General features: G+C 40.0%; 1 protein-coding gene across 2 annotated transcripts in view; it reads right to left on the reverse strand.

The window, feature by feature from the left end:
* DNHD1 (dynein heavy chain domain 1) overlaps positions 1–17,180 on the reverse strand; it is an 88,310-nt gene that overhangs the window by 33,329 nt on the left and 37,801 nt on the right. The window contains exons 12-16 of one of the 2 annotated variants that reach the window (XM_063671199.1): positions 8,775–9,037; positions 8,441–8,684; positions 4,383–4,540; positions 3,782–3,907; positions 3,415–3,691 (exon numbers count right to left, since the gene is read on the reverse strand). In XM_063671199.1, coding sequence (XP_063527269.1) covers positions 3,415–3,691; positions 3,782–3,907; positions 4,383–4,540; positions 8,441–8,684; positions 8,775–9,037 — 1,068 coding nt within the window. Of the gene's footprint in view, positions 1–427; positions 3,692–3,781; positions 3,908–4,382; positions 4,541–8,440; positions 8,685–8,774; positions 9,038–17,180 lie in introns of those variants that run through there. The other variant, XM_054439194.2, reaches the window with a different exon arrangement.

Genomic DNA, 17,180 nt, shown 5'->3' on the forward strand with positions numbered 1-17,180 from the left:
CACTTTCTTATATACTACAGAATTTGGTTAACGTCATTGTTTATTGTCTTTCTCTCCCAACTAGAAGTTTCGGTCCATTAAGAAAAGCATTTCATCATTTGTTCACTGATGTACCTCAAGCCTAGTGTACACAGCAGTCTCTCAACAAATATGTGTTGAATGAATGAATGAATGAATGAGCGAATGAACTGTCAGCCCAAGAGAAAGTTCGGCAAGATGAATATAAAAAAAGATCTGGCCCACATAGAGGACCTGTCATTTTCACCTCTGGCCATTATCCTCCACCCCTTCATCTCACAGGGTACTACATTAGTTCTTAATCAATTACTTATAGTCAGTTGTGAGATAAGTGTCAACAGAAATTTATAATTCACAATAATTATAGTATCGAGGTTTGCAATTTACTTAAAAGACAACAGATATCTCATTAACTTGAACTCCAGTTTACTTTCTTGAGTGGGACAAAAAGTGATAGAGTCACACCCAAATGCTGGGCCTCATGCATGTTACACATGTGCACATCATCCATTTTGGAGATCTCAGAGTATTAAAAAGCTGGAATCACTAGGCTATCAAAGCTCTGATCTGACAAAAAGTAAAATGACAGTAAATCTAAACTCTTCCAGTCTTTGTCTAAACTCAAAGATATGGCTAGAGTCCCATACAATCTTTGATAGCAGTTGTTTCAAAATCAAATATTGGACAAATAAACAACTTCATCTGTAAGAAAGAGCAGAGATGATATCTCCAAACACATGAAAAGATACAGACAAACTGGGGATTAAGAGCAAATGTCCTTTGACAGACATTTTGCGGTATCTACTTGATAATTTCCATGCATTTTAAAACTTTTTATCTGAAAATGAGTTCCAATCTTCAAAGCTGTAGGAAAAAGTAGTAAAAAAAAATTGTGTACCTTCTATCTTCCATAGGTATAGATATATATTTATACTGTTTATCTTTGCCTTTTGTTGACATTTTACCCATTTGCTTTATCATTTGCATTCACATGCTCTGTGCATGGGCATGTTTATGCACATATACACACACGCAATTTTTTTTTCTGAATTATTTAAGGGCAAGTTATATAAATACTCAAGTATGCATTTCCTAAGAATAGGGATATTCTTTTATATAACCACAGTGCAATTCCAAATTTCATATATTATATTGATACAATATTTTAATCTACTGTCCATATTTCAGTTTTGTCAGTTGACCTAATAATGTCCTAGATTGCATTTTTTTTTTTTTTTGCTTCAATTATAGCATCTGGTCCAGGGTCAAGTACTGCATTTGTCATGTCTCTTAGCTTCTTTTAATCTGGAACATTTCCATAGCCTTTCTATCTTTTGTAACAGACATCTTTGAAGTATACAGTCCCCTTTTGCCATTTTTTTGTTCATAGAAAGTTCCTCATGTTGTGTTTTTATGATTTTTAAAAATGATACTCATTCTCAGCTGGACTACTACATAAGTGATATTGTATCCTTCTCCAGTATCACATCTGAAGGCAGATGATGTCCCTATGTCCTTCATTGGTGATGTTAATTTTTAATCACCTGGTCAAATTATTGTCTGATTTCTCCACTAATTGTTGTTTCTTTTTCTTTCTTTCTTTCTTCTTTTTTTTTTTTTTTTTTACAACGAATAAGTGATCTCTGGGAGAAACTCTCTAAGACAGTGCAAATATTCTGCTCCTCATCAAATTTGCCCTAGATTTGGCATCCGTTGATCCTTATCTGATCTGGTAATTACCATGATGGTTGCAAAATAATAATTTTCCCACTCCAGCCTTCCTTCCACATTTACCAGTCAGCTCCTGGCATTTTACCGTAAGCATGGTCCTCATTTCTCTCTCATTGATTTATCTATTTATTATTACTATGCATAATAAATGCCTTTACTTCAATAGCTTAGAATTTATTATTGTACTTACTTTGGTGATCAAATTGTTCCAGATTTAGCCAGTTGGTATCCCTTCTGAATCCTTGTGATATGCTCCCATCACTTTTTTAAACACTTTAATACTTTCTTACTTTCTGGTATAAAAAGACACTTTAGGTTCATCTTGTACCTACCCTGCCACAGCCCTGGAATCATCCATTTCTCTAAGGAGCTCTGGTTCCTTTTAATGGGGAATGGTATTAGAAACTAAGACCTGAGCACAATGTGGCTTCTTGCTATTAGAGTTTCTTTGCTTCATTTCCTCTTCAGCAGATAGAGATAGCAAATGTGTGCACATGTATATACACATAAACATACAGTTACATGCATATACATGTGTACATAAGCATGCATACACATGTGTACATAAGCATGCATACACATGCAAAATGTGTGTTTTAAAATGCAATAGAAATACAAAGTGATACCGTCGGAAATCGAAGCTTATAAAACAAGCTCACAACATTTTTCCAGAACTCAGAGAAAAAGAATAAAGGAATGAGTGATGATAAAGAAGATAAAAGCAATGAGTGAGAGAGATTCAGTAAATCCAACATACATATAAGAATTCTGGAAGGAAGGCCAGGCACAGTGGCTTACACCTGTAATCCCAGTGCTTTGGGAGGCTGTGGCAGAAGGACTGCCTGAGTCCAGGAGTTCAAGACCAGCCTGAGCAACAAAGTGAGTCCTCATCTCTACAAAAAATACAAAAATTAGCCAGGCATGGTGGCACACACCTGTAGTCCCAGCTACTCAGGAAGCTGAGGTGGGAGGACTGCTTGAGCCTGGGAGGCTGAGGCTGCAGTGAGCTATGATCATGACACTGCACTCTAGCCTGAGATCCTGTCTCAATTGTTTGGTAATGGCTCTTATATTTGCTCTGGTCTCCTTCCAGAGCCCACAGAGTTCTTTAAGAACAGAAGGGAACAGAAGGGAACCAGCTTACCTGCACTACTGTATGGAAGAATTGAGACCAATAGTTCTATCCTGGTCTCCTCCTATGTATTAGTGGGGCCCTCAGTAGCCTCCTCTCTATACCACACTGGCTGGAGGAAGTGATCTGCTAGAGCATCAAGACCTACTCTTATTTGGGGCCTGCTGCCTGGTGTAGGACTGTGTTGAACAGGGCTACAAAAAGGCTAAGTTCTATAAGGAAGGCACCCTTACATTTCTCCTGCACATGCTTTTAGCCCCTGACCCCATCACATTCTGATGGAACATTCACTTGTTTGCCTTCCTTATCAGACTGTGAGCCTCCATACCCCCACCCTAAGCACAACACCTGCCATGGTCAATATATGATGTTTTTGTCCTGAAATTTTCATTTATAAAAGATACCAATGAAGGTATGTGATTCCCAAGGCTTGCTTGGGGTCATACAGGACACAGAACCCTGAGTTCCAACTCTTATTTCAGTTGAAGGGTCTATCACAGAGTGATAATGGAGGGTGCGGGGATCCTCAGTACCAGTGAAGATGGCATAGGTGTGGTGCAGTTCACTGAGGTCGCTGACTGTGTTCTGGAACTGACGCTCTAGGGAGACAAGCTGGTGCTCAGTACTCCTCTGATCTTGTGTTGGGTCCATAAAGGGACCAGAGACGGCCTTCGCAAGCAGGCCTTCCAGCTCTGCCAATGCTGCTGCCATCAGCTGCTGCAGCTTGGGCATAATGGCATGTCGCTTGCTGAGCAGGAACTCTGAAGCCTGGCTTTTCTCAAACTGAAATGCCTCCCACATATCCAGAAGCTGTGGGGCAAGCAGAGGGCAGTGGAGTAGATGTGGTTGTCGGGGAGGAGGGTGGGGAGGGATGGGTGACTCCCCAAATTGCCTTCTCACCGAGATGTCCAGTGCTTCATTCTCAGCACTAAAGAGGCTAAAGTGGTTGCGGATGAGTTCATGGAGTGCCCGTACGTATTCCATTCGCTCCTCCAGCTCGACATACTGTTCATTGGCTTCATTCAACTGCAGGAATTACAGCATGAGACCAGCAGCCCCACAACCCCATGTACCTCTTTGGTCCCATCTCCAAGGGGAACTCCCACCTTTTGGAGTGAAGTCTCCAGACCCAGTTGCAGCCTTGTAATCAACTGGAATCAGGGGCAGTCTGGGATCAAATATCTCTCTGACCCAGATCTCTCTGGTGAAGGGTCCACTTCTCACCCACCACCCCATTACCTTGATGACAAGGCAACAATTTTCTATTTGACTGTCACAGAGGGCACAACACTCTCATCACACCAGGGCCTCCCTGTGACATGAGGAACCTGAAGGCCACATGGACAGGGTAAGAATTAGCAAGGGTAGATCTCTTAGGTGAGCACAGTTTAAGAGCATCAAGCCCTGCTGGGAGCTCAGCAGAGACCTGAAGAGAGTGTGCTGAGCTTTTGAGCAGGATGGGCCCTGAATAAACTGGGAAGGATGGATAGGGAGAGCCCACCTTCTGGGTGCACTGTGCAATGGCGTGAATATCTGAGTTGATGGTTCGGAAGATATGCATGAAATCTGTGAGCTCTGTCATGAGTTGTTGACTGAGGCTCCAGCACTCATTTTGCACCTGTGCAAGAATGTCCTTCCTTATGCTGTCCAGCTTGGATTCTGGAGACAGGAGAGTAAGGTGTGAGGGGATGCATAAAAAAGAAGGGGTGCTGGGGACAGTGCTGTGGTCCAGAGTGGGAGTAGGCTGAATGGCAGGTCAGACCATGAATTATCTCATTTAATGCTTGTTGAATCCCTGCTCAATGTCCTGTCAGCTGCTATGCACTGGGGACTGTGCTCTATACTGGTAGACAAGAGCAAATGAATGAGACAGAAAGTTTCCCCACCCTGAAAAGCTCATAATATGAGCCAGAGACAGACATATAAATGAGCAATCACAAATCAGTGTGATAAATCCACTGTGAGTGCCTGGAGCCTTCAGCCAGTATAGCTAAGAGGTGGGGGTGCCGGGGGGTGTCCTGAGAAGGCTGGGCAAGGCCCCTTCAGAGAAGGGAACATTGGAGTTGGATGTGTTGAGTATTAATGCTCCAAAAAGATGAAACAGTGTGTGCAAGGGTATGGAAATGACATGTTTGTGAATAGCAGAGTACCCTAGCAGAGATAAAAGTATTCTGGTTTTGGAGTCTTACTGCCCTTGCTCTAGAAGAAGGGGGACCAAGAAGGTAGTATGATCTGCCTTTTGTTTTTAAGGATTAAAGTAAAGAAGGTCTCAGGTGGATAAGGGGCTAGAAAGTAATCCTGGAAGCTGCCCTTGGCAGTATGAACAACTTTATTATCTCAGAGGGCAGGGATAATACCCATATGATACCTCATAAAATCTAAGATCTCATTGTAAGAAGCACCATTATTTTATATACCACTAACAAAGAAAAAAACTGATGCCATCTAAACTCTAACATGTCTTCAATCATGAGACACCTTTAAAGTTCAGAGATGTTAAAATATGCACAGAATGGGAAAAATACAATATAGAAATATGGTACACCAAATAGAGTATAGAGTGCTTTCTACATACCAGACACTATTTCAAGCACTTTAATTATATTTTATCCTCACAAATTCCCTTTGAAGTAAATACTATTATCTTACAGATAAGCAAACTGAAGCTTAGAGAGGTTATGTCACTTGATCAACATCACACAGTGGCAGAGCAAGGATTCAAACTCAGGCAGCATGGCTCCACTTCATTATATTTTAAATATAAATATGTTTATATTATAAATATAAATGTAAACATAAAAATATATGTTTATAAAAAGTATTTAAAAATATATTTTATGTTATGTGCAAAGTAAACTGGTCGATCCTCTATTAGCATCTCTGCAACTAGAAAGTAAAATAGTGAGTTTGGGGGACAGATAATTGAGACATACTGGGTATGTCACTTTCAGAGACTTGGAGGAAGTAACCAAGACGACTGGGTACTAAGACCTGAGATTAAGAAAACCTGCTGAGAGGAAGCCTATTGAGGGACAACCTATATCAAACAGAACATGAAGATCTAAACTCATCCTTTTTCACACTGTCCCTTTGGAACATAACAGTAACTAGGCCATTGCAATGCTGCCACATTTTTTTGTTTATTTTTTTATGGTGCTGCTTTTGGACCAGTAGCAACAGGCAGATGAAGGCAGATGGGAGCTCAACAGTGACACCGTATGGTATAAAGGAGCAATGCATTGATAAAATACCAGGACTCCTTGGGATTAGAAGCTGGAGATGGATAAAAACAGATTTAAGAGATACTTAGGGGGCAGAAGAATGACAAGGATTTGGTGACAGGTTGGATGTAGTAAGGTCAAGGAGAGGGAGGAGTAAAGGGTGACCCCAAGTTTCTGGTGAAGCTAATTCGTCAGAGTGTATAATTACACCATTCGTTGTTCAAGGGAGTTCAGGAAGAAGAGAAACAACAGAGTTAAGTTAGAGGGTTAGATAAAATTATATCAGCAAGAAGGATGAGAGTAGATACAAGGGGATAAGGTGAAATGAAAAAAAATATTAAGCACCTACAGCATGCCACACTCAATGCTAAGAGTATTGCAAACAATATCTCACTTAATCATTCTTACTATAACCCTGTGAGTGACTGTGTTATCATGCCCAGCTTACAAATAAAGAAACTAAAACACAGTAATCTGAAGTTACAAAGCGAGTGAAAAACAGAGACAGGGTTCTAAATCCAGTGCTTATTTCTCTCCACCTGCTCCTCTTAAAGGAGGCTAGTTGGTCCTGGATTGAGGATCAAGAAGCTAACAAACTAGAACAACAATAAGCTTTCTCAGCAGCAGTGAAGCAAAGCCTGACCAAAACAGGGCCAGAGAGAAGACGAAACAATCAAAGGTCCTCCTGGTTCCTGCCTTGCCGCCTGAACCCCCTGTACAAGAGCAGGGAGTTTTAGTGGCCCATTGGATACCTAATGATACATGTGCTTTCGTATGTTGAGAGCCAAGACAGGGAAGGCTAAGCAAGCAGGGCATACAAGCAAACTCTTTCCAGGCCCCAGTGGCTTCTAACCTTCATAAAGAAAGCAGGCCTGGGAAGCCATGGGTCCAATAGAATCTAGTCTTTACAGGAAGTGGATACTATTGGCTATTGCCATCCTTGAGGCTAGGTGAGGAAAGAGAACAACCTCCATATTTCCTAAAAGAACAAATCACTGGCTTCCAAATCTACCCCATTGTGAGCCTCTCTATGGCGAACTCCTAGGCTGAGGCACTAGCTAATACACAATAGCATGAGATATCCTTCCCATGGGAAGGGAGAAAGAGAAAAGAGGATAAAAGACTAGGTCATAAGCCAGATTTCTCAGAGACCCAGGGATACCAACAATTGGGCGTTGGCTTAGTAGGGGTAGAAGTGGCAAGAGGAGGGAACCTGGGATGGGTTGAGGAGAAAATAGATAGTAGAATGGTCTTGAGTCCCACTTTCCATATAGAACTTTGGGAAAGACCACCTTTTAGGGTGTCCCTTGCTAACATGAAACAGTCACAGCAGAGTACAAATCATACTGTTATGTGTTGTAGTAAAAAGAGGGGCAGATATAATGCTTACCAGTTTCCCACAACTCCCAAATGGCAGGGGATACAGATGATAGCAGAGAATTGATAGCCAGTGGCCTAGATGAAGTTCCTGTGTTGAGGGGCTAGGGACCCTGAAACAAAAGCCATGGGGGTAGCCAGCCTAAGACAGAGACTGGATGAAGGATTCACTAAAACCCCAAGGATCAGCTATACCAGCAAATGTCAAGACAAGGACAGGTCAGCAAAGATAGACACTCCAGGTCCCTATTAGCCCAAGAAAACACATCGCAGCTCTACCAGCCCAGGACACAGCAGCACCAGAAGCAGCAATGTCAGGAGGGCAGAGACCAGGCAAGGCTGTATTACACCTCAGAAGCCAGCCCACCGGCCTTCCCCAGTACAGGTGGCACCTTGGGAAGGAAAAGGGAGGAAAAGACATTTGAGAGTAAAAACAACCCAGAACTACAGTATAAATTTTCAATTGCCCAGATACCCCAAATAGACTGAATCAGACCAAAAGTGACTGCTTTAAATGAAAGGAGCTTTTTTTAATTGGAAAGGTTACATTCTTCACTACCAGTAGAAGTTAGGAATACAGAGTAAGACAACATCAGTTAAAGGGAGTAGCTTTTTACACATGCAAATTGTAGTATAAATTTCACTCAGCTACATGCAGAGAGAAGGCACCCTAGATTCCCAAGAATCTCTGTAAAGACACTGAGCTTAGCAGCCCAAGCACAGGAACATGATTCCTAAGGAATACAAGGTATGAGCAGAGCCAAAACAGAGAGGCTGGCCTTTGCAGTGAGCATACCTTTGATGGCAAAGGAAAGGGCCTGGGACCTCGGGCTTTGGAAGGCTTCATAGGTCCAATAAGAGGCCTGCACCGAAGGTCTCTGGAGGACATGCCAGGACCAAGGCAGGCCATGTGAATAGACATACAGAAAAGAGAAGGAGAGAGAAGAGAAGCAGTACTCACCCATCTCTGCCTGTACATCATGGCAGCTAAGTAGCAGCAACTTGCCTTTTGTGAGCAACTCGATAGGCATACTGGAGACACGGGCCTGCCAAACATTTAGGCAGCTCACCAGCATCACATAGCTCTTGATGGGACCACCTCTCATGTCTTCCAACTTCTGAGGGCCCCAGGATTGCAGGAATTCATAAATGCCTGTTATCCAATGATGTTCCCTGCAGAATTCCTGCACCTCGCACAGCACACCCTAAGGGCAGACAAGGTGTTTAGGGCAGAGGCAGGGGGCTATAATGGGAATTGGTGGGCAGTGCCCTATCCCTTAAACCACTGTTCTCACCTCCAGCAGCACCTGTTGTATATTCAGTGCCTGCTGGATCTGAGGGTTGTTGTCCAGGTCTTCCTCCAGCTGCTTATAATTGCGGGGGAAGTACTGGCCCCGCAGCCGATATCCGCGGACCTCCAAGATACCAGCAATTGGGTGAGACTTCCAGGGCCACACCAATCCCACATTCGGGCCACAGAAGATGCTCACAGCATCGCTGGGCTGGCCCTGGAACTTGGGCATCAGAAATTCGGCTTTTGAGTCCTCTTCTTCATCTTCTAGTGGAGCACATGCCATAATTGTCCGTGAGTACCCTCCAGAGCCCACAAACAACCTTCCTTTCTCCTTGCCCTCAGTGTGTACACACACACACACACACACAAACACACACATTCTCTGCTCATGAGTGAGTTAACACATACATCTATATCACAAATGTAAAATACTAGACCCATGGAGGGGATTTATTAGTTAGGGTTCATGTGCAAATAACATAATTTACTCTAGCTAGTCTAAGCAGGGAGGGACTTATTACAGAATATTAAATGGGTTGCAGAATAATAGGAGAGCTAAAATATAAAACCGCTCAAGGTTGAGCATCTAGGGCTGTGTGCTGCCTGGCAAAATGGGATGTACTGTCACACCATCACCTACAAAACACACTGCCTCTGCTATGATCCACAGAATGGATGGCATATGCCCTGACTTTTTCCCCCTCTTAATTCAATTCTGAATCAAAGTCTTTTGTAGATCTAACTGGTGGATCCTAAATTGTATATGACACCTAGCTGCAGGTGAGTCTGGGAAGTGTAGTTTGTAGTCTCTGGCATCTGCAGAACAGAGGAGTTGGTGGGAAGGAATATTGAACATGCCAGTCCTCAGTTATCTGTCTTAAAGAATATTCTTGAACCTAGCCACTCATTAACTCTTTAGGAACTGGTTAATTGACAAGTTTAGTATTTGTGTTAAAACTTTGCACAAAATAAAGGAAAGAATTAAAATGTTCAGAATAAGAGCCATACTATCCACACCCAAACCCTGTAGTACTCCTAGCTGATCTCTTCTCCAACTGTACTCACTCTCTAGGAAATCTCATCCAGCTTTATGGCTGTAAGTACCATATATTTGCTCCCAAATTTATCTGTAGCCCAGATCTCTCACTTAACTCCAATCCCATTTCAATAACTGCCTACTTCACTTCTCTATCTGGATGTCTAACATGCACCTCAAATTTAACAGAGCCAAAATGAACTCTAATTCCTCCCCGCCCAAAATGCAGTCTTCCAATTTCAGTAAATGGAAACTCTGTTCTTCCAGTTTCTCCAGTCAAAATCTTTATAGTCACCTTTGACTCTTTTTCACATACAACACATCCCCCCATTTAAAAATCCTGTTGTTGTTACTTTAAAAATATATCCAGAATCCACCAATTCTCACCACATTTACCACCATCTGCCCTCCTCCCCCAACCCAAGTCACCATCATCTCTTACTGCATTATTGCAAAAGCCTTCTAACTTTTCTCCCTGCATTGGCCCTTGCCTCCTATACCTTACAGTCTCTGCTCCATATAAGAAAAAGAATGATCCTTTAAAAAAATGCCAGAAGGGATTCTGAGAAGATGATGGCAATGGCAGCATTATTTTGAAATCTCCCCCAAATGCCCATGTAAAAATGACAGAACAATTAGATAGTAAAACGAAAAATGCAAGGATAGCATTTTTTAACAAATGAGGACAAGGGATCCTCACAGATCCTAAAATACAAGTAGGTGGGGTCAAACCATCTGCAACCTCAAAACACACATGGCATCACCAATTGTGATGAATGATGCAGAGGGAAACAATGAAGCAACAGATGGACCTAAGAATAAGAAAACCCCCAAACAGTCATCAAGCATTTACTGGGAGGCAGAGGGCCCATTTGAGAACAGCAGGTAAAACTGGAAGGGGGTCTTACCCCCTCCAAGAACAGGTGAGGTAAGGTCTATAGAAGCTTAAGTAATCTATGCCGTGTGTACTCTTGAAACCAAACAGTCAGGGCTCCCTTTTGGGACAGAGCTCGTCATGGAGAAAATGCTGGGAGTAGAATAAGGATTGAGCAGCAATAGAGAAAAAGGAAAAGTCTAGATGAAGGTAGGGGAGGGAAACCAGAAAACCTCAGAAAGTAAGCCATCGTTTTTTTTAATACAGAAAAACAATAGAAAGTGAAACTGAGAGGTTAGAGAACTATTTTGAACCAAGTCTTCTTTTGAAAGTTAAGAAAAGCTAAAATTTCCAGTTTTCTATGAGCAGTAGAAAAGTATCGACATCAAACCCCATACCAAGCTTTTGTAAGAAAAAAACAAAGCAAGGCATAGAATAAATCCCTAGAGACAACGAAAGCATGTCAAAAACCAGAGCAAAACTATAGCCTATTTCAAAACAAGCTAAAAGACAATAGAAAAATGATAGAAGTCATGAGAGGACACATATCAGAATTAGAAAAACTCAGAAATTATGTGACAGAACTATGGAAAGAATTATAAATGAAAGAAAAAACAATTTCATAATGGAAATTTAACTAAAATGGGACATAAGAGCAAACAAACTCGACAGATAATTTCTCAAGAAAAATAGAAGGCAAAATAAAGGTAATTATACAACTAAAAAGGAAATAAAAAACAATTTTAAAGATTTCAAGAGAAAGGGAAAAATATTGGGGATGGGTGATAAGGATCTAATGTATCAGTAACAAGATTCCCCCAAGAAAAAAACAAAGCAAGGGAAGAGAACAAATATTAAAAACCATAATTCAGAAAAATTGTTCTGAAATTTAAAAAAAGATATAAAGCCACATTTTGAAAGAACATACCTGAGAATCCTTCCCCAGAATGTTCAATACCAACACATATTCTAACAAAAAGAACTAGATTTCAATAAAAAAGAAAAAATCTAGACAAAAAGAACAAGTGATTTTGTAAAGCAAATAAAATTAGACTATCGAAGGCTTTTTGATAGCAATTCATAATGTCCTTAGAAAACAGTAATATATTTAAGATACGAAAGGAAAAAAGTATAAACCAACAACTTTATATCCAGCAACACTAACTTTCAAAAGGTACAAATTGTTATCGACATAGAAGAACTTCAGAATTTTGTCCCTACAAGCCCTTCCTGAGGAATTTAGTAAAAAGTGACCTTCAGACAAACAAAATTACTAGAAAGACACCAACACAAGGACTGCTGGTGGGCTTAAAGATATTGTTACTTACAGAACTAAGATTAAGTGAGGGATAGAAGGGAAAGAGTATAGTATGAAATGACGATGTAGAGAATGCTGGTGATTCTCTTGCTTGCCAGGTGGACAGAGCCTACCTGAAGAATGGAACTCTGAAGGTACATTGGTTGATTACTCAATAGCTATTCCCTTCTCCCTTCCTCTATGGTTGTAGAACCATCTTCCATGAGACACTGAGAACGTCAGTCATTTGATTTCCTAGCCTATCTTACAGCTAGAGGTAGACACATGACGCAGATTTTGATGGTGAGATGTAAAAGTGAGTCTGATGGGGAGTTTCCGGAAAAGATTCCTTTTCCTGGCAAAAAGTGAGAGTCAGACACAGAGCTCTCTTGTTAACCTTGCCTCTCCTTTTCTGCCTGATTTTGCTTGAGAATGGGATGCTTGACATTGCAGCTTGTCTTGCAACTATGAGGCTACAAGCCTGAGAATGAAAAAACAAAAAAACAAAAACCACTTTATTGTGGCCTCCTCCGCCACACATAACTCTCTTACAGAATCTGCTCTTAAATATAGCTAAAAGCAGGAAACAGTGATGGAAAGATACAAAGAACCTGGTACTTGATGACCACGTTTGAGCCACAGAACAAACTCTGGAAGAACCTACTTCAAGACTTCTTGTTTTGTTTTATTTTGTTTAGGCCACTGTGGCTGAATCTAGCTGCATCATGAATTTTTTAGTTATAGGTGCGTACATAGTTTTGAGTTAAGATTACTTAATCCAAAATCAACCCCCATACTCAGGCCCATATAATAGACGTTTATAGCCAAACACAAGCATAGCTGAAGACTGCAACCTCCCCCACCATACACAACCTTCTAAGAGGATCTGCTCTTGCCTATAGCTAAAAGCCAGTTATTTTGCACCATGACACATCCCCTTGCCATAGCTTATGAATAAATCATGCAATCTACAGGAGAAGCTGAATCAATCATACTCCTTGTCTTGAAATTTGAACTAAATCAGTCTCACGGACAGGAAAACTCAAATATCATATAAAATCAAGGATGGAATTGGTGTCATAAAAAGTTTAAGTTATTTGAAAGAAGTAGTTATAAGGGAGCAGAAAGCCCAAAGGAAGCAGAGATAACTGGTCTCAGGAATCAAGGCAGAGGAACTGGAAAGATGCACAGAGAGAAGAGATTAAAAAAAGCATAAGCAGAAATAAGAGAGACAGGGGTTATCTTCCTGATTTCTACTTTCAAATTCTGTGAAGATGGGTGCTGTTACTTCTTCTCTATTTTTGAATTTAGTAATTGTCTGTTTTGTGAGCTCCAAAATATAAGACAAGCTTGAAGAGCAGCGATTCTAGGTGCCAAGACCTATGAGAATGCTCAGGCCATATGGTGCTATACAAACTCAATTGTGATTCCAAGCAATGGAAAGAAAAGCTAGTCTATTTTTAATGGAATTTGGCAAAAGAACATACCAACAAAACAAAACAAAAATCACTAACTTCATAGCCAAGGTAAGAATGAAATAAACTTTGCTTATAATGAGAAAAATTTTTTAAAATTTTAGATTTGGTATCTCTGTCACCCGGGCTGGAATGCAGTGGTGTGATCATGCCTCACTGCAGCCTCAAACTCCTGAGATCAAGCAATCCTTCCACCTCAGCCTCCTGAGTAGCTGAGACTACAGGTGCACACCACCATGCCTGGCTGATTTGTAAATTTTTTGTAGAGACAGGGTCTCACTATGTTGCTCACACTGGTCTCAAACTCCTGGCCTCAAGTAACCCTCCCGCTTTGGCCTCCCAAAGTGCTGGGATTATAGGTGTGAGCCATTGTGCCTGGCCATAAGAAGAAATTTGAAATCAATTAAATCAAAGGAATTACCTGCCATTTCTAAGGGATTTGGGGCTTCAATTGAAAATTTATATGTATTGATATAATACATATAAGTCAACATGGAGTTGAATTTTAAAATATCAATCCAACTTGAAAGGCTTCAATGATATAGATCTTTACTATAGGTTTCCTTGAATGAGTGACTCAGACATTCCACACAGAGCAAAGCTTCTTGTTAAACATATTTATACAACTCCTCATACCTCCAAGGTTGCTTTCTCACAGAGCGGCAAGGAAAAAAAAAATCTTTCCTTCTCTCTCATCTATAAATCTACTCACAGTCACACTGCTTCCCTCTATACTTCCTCTTCCTAGTCCTACTGCTCATACCTCATACTCCAAAGAGACCTTCCCTGTGCAGTCCCCTCGCAAAAAATCACAGTTTCCATATTTTTGCATTATATCTCCAAGCTGATTTCAGCCATCCCAACCAAAATGTACATCAAGAGATTATATAATTAAAATTAGGCAATCCTTTGTCTCTTTTCAGTGTAACAGATTTATCTTACCACAAATATCAAAAAGTTATTCCAATCTTAGTAGGATATTGCCATACTAAAGTTTAAGGTTTTTGAATTTGACATCTGTCAGATAAGAAAAGTGATTATCTGATCATGCTTTCTGAGTTTTGAACTGCAGAAAACTTCCGATAAGATTGTAAGGACATCAAATAGTAACAGTAATACTCTCTTGTTTAGTTGTAAAATGTTCTCTGGAAAATATTGGAGAACATTGTTTAAGACTGGAGAATATGTTGCAACTATTTTATTAATAATATCCTGAGTATTCTTTTAGTGATTAGAAGTCAATGTATACATTTCTATTGAAGAGGAGTTAATTTTCATACTTTTGTGTGTAAGTGGGGCTATTGAAATCATTTTGTAATTTAGTTAAAAGGCCATACAAATTTTGCCTCATTTAAGTAAAAGTTTTCTCAGTTGGATGTATGTTTCTTAAAGACTACTATCAGTGTTTTAACTGCTACTTATTTACCTTTATTCAAAATTTATTCCATTTTTTAAACTTTTATTTTAGATTCTGGGGTACATGTGCAGGTTTGTTATATAGGTAAACTCGTATCACAGGAGTTTTTTGTACAGATTATTTCATCACGGTACTAATCCTAGTACCCAATAGTTGTTTTTTTCTGTTCCTCTCCTTCCTCTCACCCTCCACCTTTAAGTAGGCTCCAGTGTCTATTGTTCCCCTCTTTGTGTCCATGAGTTGTCATCATTTAGCTCCCACTTATAAGTGAGAAAAACAGTCACAACAAAAGCAAAAATTGACAAATGGGATCCAGTTAAACTTAAGAGCTTCTGCACAGCAAAAGAAACTATCAACAGAGTAAACAGACAACCTACAGAAGGGGAGAAAATATTTGTAAACTATGCATCTGGCAAAGGTCTGATATCTAGCATCTATAAGAAACTTAAACTTACAAGAAAAAAAAACAGCCCCATTAAAAAGTGGGCAAAGGACATGAACAGACACTTTTCAAAAGAAGACATACATGCGGCCAACAAGCATATGAACAAAAGCTCAGTATCATCAATCATTAGAGAAATGCAAATCAAAACTTTTTAATTTTTTTAAAGAATTTAAGGACAACAGAACTTCAGTTCTGACTAGGCACAGTGGCTCATGCCTGTAATCCCAGCACTTTGCAAGGCCAAGATGGGAGGATTGCTTGAGGATAGGAGTTAATGACCAGCCTGGGCAACACAGCAAGACCCCATCTCTACAAAAAATTTAAAAATTAGCCAGGCATGGTGGTATGTGCCTGCAGTTCCAGCTACTTGGGAGGCTGAGGCGAAAAGATCACTTGAGCCCAGGAGGTTGAGGCTGCACTACTGCACTCCAGCCTGGATGACAGAGTGAGACCCTGTCTTAAAAACAAACAAACAACAAAAAGAACTTTGGTTTTGATTACTCAATTATATGAATCTGATTTTCCATTCAGATCCTTTTTTTCTTCAAATTTTGTAGAAAAGTTTAAAGAATGGTACTATGAATACCCTTATCCATCCACTTAGATTCAACGATTATTAACATTTTGTCACATTGCATTATTTATTTTTCCTTCTATCTTTTCATTCTCCTAAACATTTCGAAGGTAAGATACAAGCATCATGACATTTCACCCCTAAACATACCAATCCGTGTGCTTTTTTAAAAGTAGAAGGGACAACCTAAGACATGGTAAGTGAATATTTTCAGCTTCACTAGAATTTAGAATAAAAATGCAAGAGGTTCTTTTTTGCTCCTTTTAACCATTCAAAAAATACTACAGCATATTTATAACATGAATTAGTACCACATATAATGAGAAAATGCTGTGAAATGTCTGATTTATCTACATATTTAATACTAATAATAGTAAGAAGGCACATCCGTAGCATGTATTTCTATGTGCTGAGCACCATACTAGACACATTATCCCTTTTAATCTTTAAAATAATTCTTCAGGTTAGGTATTTTTGTTATTCCCACTTTTCAGACTAGTAAACTAATGAGTCTGACTCCAGAGCCTTTCTTCTTTCCACAGCACCATGTAAAACAGATATCAATAGTCTCTATCAATTAACCTAAATTTATTTGGGGAAAACAATGTGCCCCAACGGGTGTATAATTTGTAAAAGACACAGGTTCCTTTCAGTGAACCTTTTTGCTCCTTGTCACCTATTCCCTAAAATTAACGTTATGTCTTTAAATCTTCTTAATGAACAGATAGAAGTTGAATGAGGAAATTAAAAAGTATGGACGAGTCAGATGTGACTGACTGCATTTAATGATTTTATTTGTGACAGCATTAGTATCCTAAATAAGGGAAATGTGAAGATGTATTTCCACGCTGATGGTTAATAAGTGTGAAGATTGATAACCAATAATAATTGGTAACCATAAAATATTTCAATATGATGAATTAATCCATATGAAATGAAAAAGAGCTATATGACATAAAGCAAGTGTTGAGCAAGCAGAGCTCTTCAAACAAGTACAAATTTACTTAGCAATAAAATTCAGTAGTAAATGAAATGCAATTATGGCACTGGAGAAAAACCTCACAGAGTTTTGGATGAACCAGGTTTGGAAGGACAATGTACTCACACTCTTTCATACACCCTCTCATTGCACGCACATACACATAACCACGTGAATTTGTGAGCAAAAACACTCCCTGACCCTTCTACCCATAACACATATGTGCAGTACCCAGGTTAGAGCTGCTCCATCCACACCCGATGCCTGACTCTATAGCCTGGACCTCCTGCCTTCTTCCCATGCCATTCGT

Source organism: Pongo pygmaeus, chromosome 9 (genome assembly GCF_028885625.2).
Source record: "Pongo pygmaeus isolate AG05252 chromosome 9, NHGRI_mPonPyg2-v2.0_pri, whole genome shotgun sequence".
NCBI classification, from domain to species: domain Eukaryota; kingdom Metazoa; phylum Chordata; class Mammalia; order Primates; family Hominidae; genus Pongo; species Pongo pygmaeus.